Source organism: Glycine soja, chromosome 7 (assembly GCF_004193775.1).
Source record: "Glycine soja cultivar W05 chromosome 7, ASM419377v2, whole genome shotgun sequence".
NCBI lineage: Eukaryota > Viridiplantae > Streptophyta > Magnoliopsida > Fabales > Fabaceae > Glycine > Glycine soja.
Genome location: NC_041008.1, coordinates 33,748,183 through 33,756,856, shown reverse-complemented (window position 1 = coordinate 33,756,856; position 8,674 = coordinate 33,748,183). Strand labels below are relative to the sequence as shown.

Sequence of the window (8,674 nt, the reverse complement as noted above, 5' to 3'; positions counted from 1 at the left end):
ATAACATAATTATTACATATTGATATGTTATTGTTTTCCTGCTAATACTATAATTCAACAATCACAGATATGCATACAATAGAATTCCAAAAACGAGGACTTCCTCATGTCCATTTATTGTTATTTTTGCACCCAGACAATAAACATCCAACTTCAGACGAAATTGACCAGATTATATCAGCAAAGATACCTTCAAAGGAAGATGACCCAGAACTCTATAGATTGTTGCAAAATCATATGGTTCATGGCCCATGTGGAATTATATGATCTGAATCTCCAAGTATGAAAGAAGGAAAGTGTAGCATATTTTATCCTAAAATGTTCCAACCTCGCACCCTTTTAGATCCAAATGGTTATCCAATATATCATAGAAGAAATGATGGTCGTACAATTTCAAAGAATGGTGTTATCATTGATAATAGACACATCGTACCTTATAATCCAAAGTTACTAAAAAATACCAAGCGCATGTCAATATTGAATGGTGCAATCAAAGTACTTCAATCAAATATTTATTCAAATACATAAACAAAGGGTATGACAGTCACTACTGTTATGCTTTATGATGACAATGATGAAATCCAGAATGCTACCAACCAGAAATATGAGATTAAAGAATATATAGACTGCAGGTACCATTAATTGAACATATGTAATTAATGTGCCCGTTATTGTTTTACTAAATTAATGTTTATGCCAGGTACATTTCTCCTTGTGAAGCTGCTTGGAGAATTTTTAGTTTTCCAATACATGTTAGGAAGCCTGATGTTGAAAGATTATATTTCCATCTTCCAGGCCAACACAGTGTTCTTTATGAGGACCATGATGATATTGATGATGTCCTATCCAAGCCAAGCATTTCAGATTCCAAATTTTTAGCTTGGATGAACGCCAACAAATGTTTTTCAGAAGGAAGAAATCTGACTTATTCAAAATTTGTTTCAAAGCTTGTATATAATGAAAATACTAGATCATGGCAACTTAGAAAGAAAGGATGCACTATTGGAAGGCTTATATGTGTCCCACTAACGACAGGAGAATTGTTTTATTTAAGGATGATGCTTACTGCCTGCAAAGAAGCTACTTCATTTGAGGATATTAGAATTGTTACAAATATTCAATACCCTACATATAGAGAAGCATGCTTTGCCGTGGGGTTTTTACAAGATGATAGAGAATTCATTGAAGCAATCAAAGAGGCAAAGGACTAGGGCACAACTAATTATTTGAGGAAATTATTTGTGTTGATGCTTTTAACAGGTACCATCAATAAACCTGAAGAAGTTTGGAATCAAACATGGCATTGGCTAGCTGATGACATTGCATATCATTATAGCAAATCAACAATAAATACAGGTTAGTTTTGATTAATTCTTACATTCAATCCCATGAACAATAATCATAATTTGACTGCTAACGTCTAATGTGTTAGAATTACACATCGATGATAATCATCTGAGTAATTTGGCATTGCTGGAGATTGAACAACTGCTGCACGTAAATCAAAAATCACTTAAAGACTATCCTTCAATGCCATATCCTTAGGATGCTGCTTGCACGTCCTATCTAGCCAATAGCCTGATATTAGCATAACTAAATTACAACAAGGATGACACCAAATCAGAATTTCTGCAACCTTTTTCATCCATGACAGGTGCCATACCTTTCAAATTTAAATTTAAATTGTTCTTCTTCTGCATCTAACATAAACTAATAAATATTTATAGATGAACAAACATTAATTTATAAACAAATCATTGAAGCCGTCAACAAAAATCAAGGTGGCATATTTTCCTATATGGATCTGGAGGTACAAGAAAAACCTTCATATGGAGAACATTGGCAACTTCATTGAGAGCAAACAATCAAATTGTTATTATAGTTGCTTCCAGTGGCATAGCTTCTATATTGTTACCAGGCGGTAGGATTGCACATTCAAAATTCAAAATACATGTACCCATTTTTGAAGACTCAACATGCAACATTCATCAAGGAAGTGAATTAGCTGAATTGCTAAATCAAACAAGCCTAATTATTTGGGATGAAGCACCAATGGCTTACAAATTTTGTTTTGAAGCGCTTAACCAAATTTTAAGAGATATAATTATAACTAAACCCAGGTCAAATCAAATATTTGGAGGTAAAGTCATCGTATTTGGTGGAGACTTTCGACAAATACTACCAGTCATTCCAAGGGGAAGTCGCTCAGACATCATCAATGCAACAATCAATTCCTCTTATTTATGGGATTCATGTTAGGTCTTAAGACTGACAAAAAACATGCGTTTGCAGAACAATGAACAATCACCAAATGAACAAGAAACTGCTGCATTTGCTAAGTGGATCCTTGACATTGGAGATGGAATTATTGGACTTCAAAATGATGGCTATTCCACAATTGAAATCCCTGAGGACCTGTTGATAACTCAATATAATGATCCAATCCATGCCATAGTTAACTCAACATTCCTAGATTTAACACAACATCACAATGATAGTCAGTACTTCAACAGCAGGGCAATATTAGCTTCAACCAACGAAACAGTCGAACAGGTCAATGATTATATACTATCATTAATCCCAGGTAATCATAGAATCACTAATCCAATTCATATTACATGTATCTAAATTAACCGTGCTTAATTACCAATTTTTAAATATTATTATCTACTTTATGTTTCCTCTGTTTTGGAGAGATCTTTAACTTTACAACTGTCGTACTAACTGCAGAAATTATCACAGGTGAGCACATGGAATACCTAAGTTCTGACTCTATAGACAAATCAGAAACCAATGAAAGCTATTATTTTCAAACAATAACTATTGAATTCCTTAATTCATTGATGACATCTGGTCTGCCAAATCATTGTATCAAGCTTAAAATAGGAACTCCTATAATGCTTTTAAGGAATTTAGATCAAACTCAAGGCCTGTGTAATGGCACAAGATTAATAACTACAAGACTGGCAAAGCATGTAATTGCGGCTGAAATCATTTCTAGCAAATATTCAGGACATATGGTTTACATCCCAAGAATGTCCATGTCCCCTTCACAATCACCATGGCTTTTTAAACTTTTAAGGAGACAATTTCCAATCATGTTGTCTTACGCAATGACAATTAACAAATCTCAGGGACAGCCACTGTCCACAGTCGGACTTTATTTGCCAAAACCAGTTTTTAGCCATGGTCAATTATATGTTGCATTATCAAGGGTCAAAACAAAGAAAGGTTTGAAAATTTTGATCCATGATAAAGACCAGAAAAATATGACTTCTACCACCAATGTAGTTTTCAAAGAAGTCTTCAATAATCTAGGAAGGTTAATATAATTTCTCTTCTAACACAATTCTTAGTTTTTATTCCTAATACTACTTTATTTAACAATCACTAAAAATACGCTCTCATATACAGCTAAATACAAGATCATATCAGCCACTGCCGAATATTCTATTATAAGGCACATAATATCATCTTCTACATTACAATTTTTCTATTGCAATTTATACTGCTAAATTCAATCTATAAATTGCATCTATTTTGCTTGATTTTAAATTTATTATTATTATTACTGTTATTAATTTATTATTATCATTACGTCTACTATACAAAATATCATCTTCTGAAAATATATATTTAGAACATGTATAATTGTTTTGCTGAGACCATTAATATTGAATATATCTTCTGCCAAATACATAATTACAATGATTTTCTCTGATAAATTTTTTCCCCTGCATTTTTATATTTATCAATATTATTTATGACATTCACTAACAAAAAAAAACACTTAAGCTGCCTGCAACACCAGAGATACATTCATGATGATTCAGATCACTCTCCATGTCCAATCTTCAGAACCAGCATTCAATGCTCTACAATTTCCAATTTCATTTATGTGCCACCAGCTACATCTTTTCACCAACCACTGCATCAGTCCCACACTTCTTCTCCAAACAGCTTTTCTTCTCCCACCATCCATTTCTCCTGTGTTTCCAAAAAAAAACAATACTCAGACCACTGCGACCATGAGTTCAGACTCATCCTCCACTTCAACCGGGACAACGATGAGCTCAGACTCATCATCATCCTCCACTTCAACTGGGACAACGATGAGCTCAGACTCATCATCTGTTATAAGCAAGGTAAGTCTTAAATTATTTAGAATATATATTAAAATTATGTTAACTATATTTTACTTTGTTTTGTTTAAATTTTAACTGTAACCATCATACTGTGATGAAACTCACCATCCAGATTCCCAAAGTTGTGGTTTTCTTTTTTCACTAGATACTTAGGTTTTCTTTCTCCTGCTATTCTGTTCTATACATCAAACCAATACTTTTTAATTAGTTAATCTTTTCAATGCATGCACCGATCCATTTTGACTGATTGATATTATCAACTTTGAGTTTAGAATTAAACAACGAACAACATATGAATAAGCACTAAAAATTTTGTTTTGTCATCCTTTGACTGCCAAACAACAAATAGGGAATTATTTATCCTGTCTTTTTTGTTTATTGATATTAATCTGCAATGTAGTACTATAAAATTGATTCTAATAGTAATTACATAGAATATACACCTACAAGAATGCCCAATATGAAATCCATATTCCTTTATTTTTCTACTATTTATTAATAACTGATATTCAAGAACTGATATAACCATATATAAATTAATCATAGTATGCAAAAATTGATACAATACTTCATCACTCTATGAATAAGAGGATAGCGTATTAGTTGGCTACCATGAGTTCTATCAGACAACAACACAATTCTTCCTACTCTATATCATCATATGAGAATAACAGACATAGTCCAACAAATCTCAAGATTGTTGTCCTGTCCCAAACCTTTGCAATAACTTTTCTATTCTGATTTTTAAACCTGCATTCCAACCCAATCCCACTTCACTTCTCAATCTTTAATTGCATAATACACTTGATAAAACCTGCTAACTTAACCATGACTATCTCTCTCAACATTAATTACAGAATACACTTCATGCAACCATAAATTCATTGATTTTATTATGTTGTTGTCATTGTCCACATACTTTAAAATATTCTTTCATTACCATATTTTATCTTATTTTTTCCATGCTATCTAACTGCAGATTCCATATCCAATCAACAAAAAACCATTAATCATGCAGTTCACAACACCATTCCACAATGATAGGGTAATCTTATATGTCCACTCTTTGTTTTTTTTTTTTTTTGTTCTTTCATTACTACAGTTTCATTTTCTTTTGTTACTATGTCTTTTTTCATAACACCATGTGGTGCCTTCATTTTACCACCAACAATGGGCACCAGAATACCCTAACTTTGTCCATATCAGATATGATGGAACAACATACCAAATCAGACTAAGACAGCATCGCGACAAAATATACTTCACTGATGGACTAAACCAGTTCAGGAAAGATTTAGCAATTTATGAATCTGTCACCATTCACTTCTTGGCTTGTGACAAAAAATCCATATTCGACCTTCATTTCTCTCCCTCACTAGAACACCAGACCTGCGGAAGACCATGGATGATCTCAAGAGAACATATTTGGACAATTAAAATCACCCAGTCAATGCTTGTTGCACCCCAACCCCTAGTAACCATCAAAAGCTCTTCTTTGTCCCTTATACAAATTGCTATTTATGTATAACACTTTTTTCGCATTGCAGAGACTCCCAAACTGTGCAATTACACATGTTAATGCCTGCGGCCAACACATGACGATACTTAGAAAAATTGGACCTCCACTACAGTGGAATGTTCTCCTCCTTGACGTTCGAATTGGCCACAGATACGTAGTACAACCATGGTATGAATTCCTTACCAACAGTGATTTCTCTCACGGTGATGAGATCTCTTTCTATTATAGGCGTGATAAAATATGGGAAATTATCATCCGGCACAAGAAAAACCGGGATGACAGCGACACTGAATAAATTTAGAATGTTAAACTGCTACTTCACTTTATGATGGTCATGTTTATATTTCTTATTTCTTAAAACAATTCATCTACTAAGTAAATATATTATCAATCTTTAATCTATTTTAATTTGCAGATTAGTTTTCATTTTATTCCTACTTTACAAATCAAATAAACATACATGCGAAAAATTTGCAAACAACCCGTGCGTACACACGGGTCACAAACTAGTTAGTATCAATGGGAAGACAAACCTATCCTATTTCGACCAAAATCATCAGAAATAAAACTAGACAAACTATCCCTCTAAATGAAACCTATATTCAAAACCCCAAAGGAGACCAATGTATCCGCGCAACAGTTTTCTTCTCTAAAAATGTGAGTGGCAAAAAAAATGCATACCACTAATAGCATGCATGTAGTTTTCCCATTTGCTATAAAGGCGTCATAGAGCCAAAGATGAATCCTTCAGCGCTGCAATAACCAATGTGGAATTGCTTTCCAACCAAATAGTATTCCATTGAGGATGTCTAGCAATATCAATGGGTTTAACTATAACCATCACTTCAATAGATGTTAAGTCAAAAAACATTTGTGTCTTAAGATGAATCGTGACCCTTAATTATTTTAATTAGATACAAATAAATACAAAGATTAAAATTTATGTCTTATGCGATATAAGACCATGTTGTTTGAATCTGCGTTTGAAGTTCTAGATGAAAGTGAATTATACCATTATCTGATAAAACATTAAAGAATGCATTTAAGACTTTATTTAATATTATGTGTCTAAGATTTTTTTTTACAGGAATTATCTTATAAGACATTCTCCTAGAATCTTTCAAATGCCATAAAGAATAAATTATGTCTAAGAGCTTTGGAGTTGTCAAAAAGTGTTAAAAGACGTGTCTTACTGTGATAGACATGCTCTGAAGAAAAAGAAGTGGTTTCTTAATGAAGTGTTCTTTACAAAAGCTAAAGAGAGTGACTTTCTGGCATGAAGGGACACACATTTAATGCAAGCATTAAATGCTCAAATGACCACAATCTTTATATGCGAGCTTGTCATACCCTAATTTCGTCCGGGGACCATTTTTTTATGGCATGAAACCTTTGCTTGATCGCTTCGAGGTACTTGGCACCCATTGTTGCACAATATGTAAAGTTCCATAACGTGCCAGAAGTCAAAAGAGAGCATTGTTACACGATCCGTGAAGTTCCGTAACATGCCGGAAAACAAAAGGAAGCATTGTTACGCAATCCGTGAGGTTCCGTAACATTCCGAAAGCCAAAAAAGGGATGATTACGTAATCTGTAAGGTTCCGTAACATTACAGAAGGAAAACAAGTATCGTTACGGAATTCATAAATTTCCGTAACGTTACGGAAAAAGAATCAGCAAAAAAAGGCAGGGGGTGTATTTAGTAAATGGGGGGTGCAAATAGCAACCAAGCCCACTTGGGCCTTCCAAGATGTTCCTCAGAAGGCGGTGCCTTCTGGAGGAAGCAACCTAGCTCGCCTGGGCAAGCTGGGTGGCAAGCTCCTCCCTCATTTTCCTATAAATAGGGGGAGGAGGGAAGAAAAATGTTCAACCCTCCTGGTATCTGAGGATCACTTGAAATTAGTAAACAAAATCATGGGTGATTCCGTGAAGATTTTCTGCCATCTTTCGTTCATTCTTCATCATTCTTCGGTCTTCAACCGGTAAGTTCCCGAAATCGAACTTTTTAATTCATTCTATGTACCCTTGGTGGTCCCCATTTGTTTCGTCTACTTTTATTTTCATTTCATTTACTTTTCGTACCCCCTTTTGACGTGCTTTAGTCATTTATTTAAGTCATTTTCTCACCTAATAAATGATAAAATGAATTTCAACCGATCATTTGCATTGTAATCTCGTTTAATCACTGTTAAAACAAAATCTAACCGATCATTCACGCTGTAATCTCGGTTAAACCAAAAAAAGCAAAATAATAATAAAATAATCAAAATATCTTGAAAAATAATAATAAAATAATCAAAATATCTTTGAATAAAATAATCATAAAAATCAATCGAACGTTTTTCTTTGGAAGTTTCCTTGGATCAATTGACTAATAACCAAAGTGAAACTAAGGCTAAAATCAACTCAAATCAAGCTTTGTCCGCAAAAAAATCACTAAAAACCGTTTTAAGGTCCAACGCCTTAAATGATCCTCTTTGCTTTTATCGGTTAACATGGATCGTTCAAAAGCATAAAATCAACATGTAACTTTACCGCTTTTGCGAGAACTAAGTAGGTCTGATTTCCTCTTCGATGAAGGATATGTAGGAGCAAAAGCCCCGCTTTTGTCGACCTCGTGAGATGGTTAGAGGTCCAACGCCTCAGCTTTTCTCACCAGGTAAAATGGATCATTTTAAGGTCCAACGCCTTAAATGACCATCTTCCAAGTAAAAAAGAATCAATTGATTCGCCCCTTTTGAAAGAACTACATAGGTTTGATTTCCTCTTCGATGGAGGGTATGTAGGAGCAAGAGCCCCGCTTTTGTCGACCTCAAAAAATAAAAAGAAATAAAATTTTAGATACATAATTTCACACAATTCTAATCTAAGGTTGTTGTCCTTTGGGGACAAACGTGAGAGGTGCTAATACATTCCTCAAATGTAAAGATAACTACCGAATCTGGAATATTCTTCATGACCGGTTTCCTTTGGTTTTTCTAACGTTTTCCTTTCAATAAACGTTGGTGGC

General features: G+C 34.0%; 1 protein-coding gene across 1 annotated transcript; it reads left to right on the top strand.

Annotated features, from left to right (window-relative positions):
• Window positions 1–537: 537 nt before the first annotated feature.
• On the top strand, window positions 538–3,332 carry LOC114420610. The gene is made up of 6 exons (XM_028386461.1): window positions 538–632; window positions 701–900; window positions 1,261–1,356; window positions 1,433–1,497; window positions 2,293–2,584; window positions 2,743–3,332. The coding sequence occupies exons 1-6, from the start codon at window positions 538–540 to the stop codon at window positions 3,330–3,332; spliced, it is 1,338 nt and encodes a 445-aa protein (XP_028242262.1).
• Window positions 3,333–8,674: the final 5,342 nt, after the last annotated feature.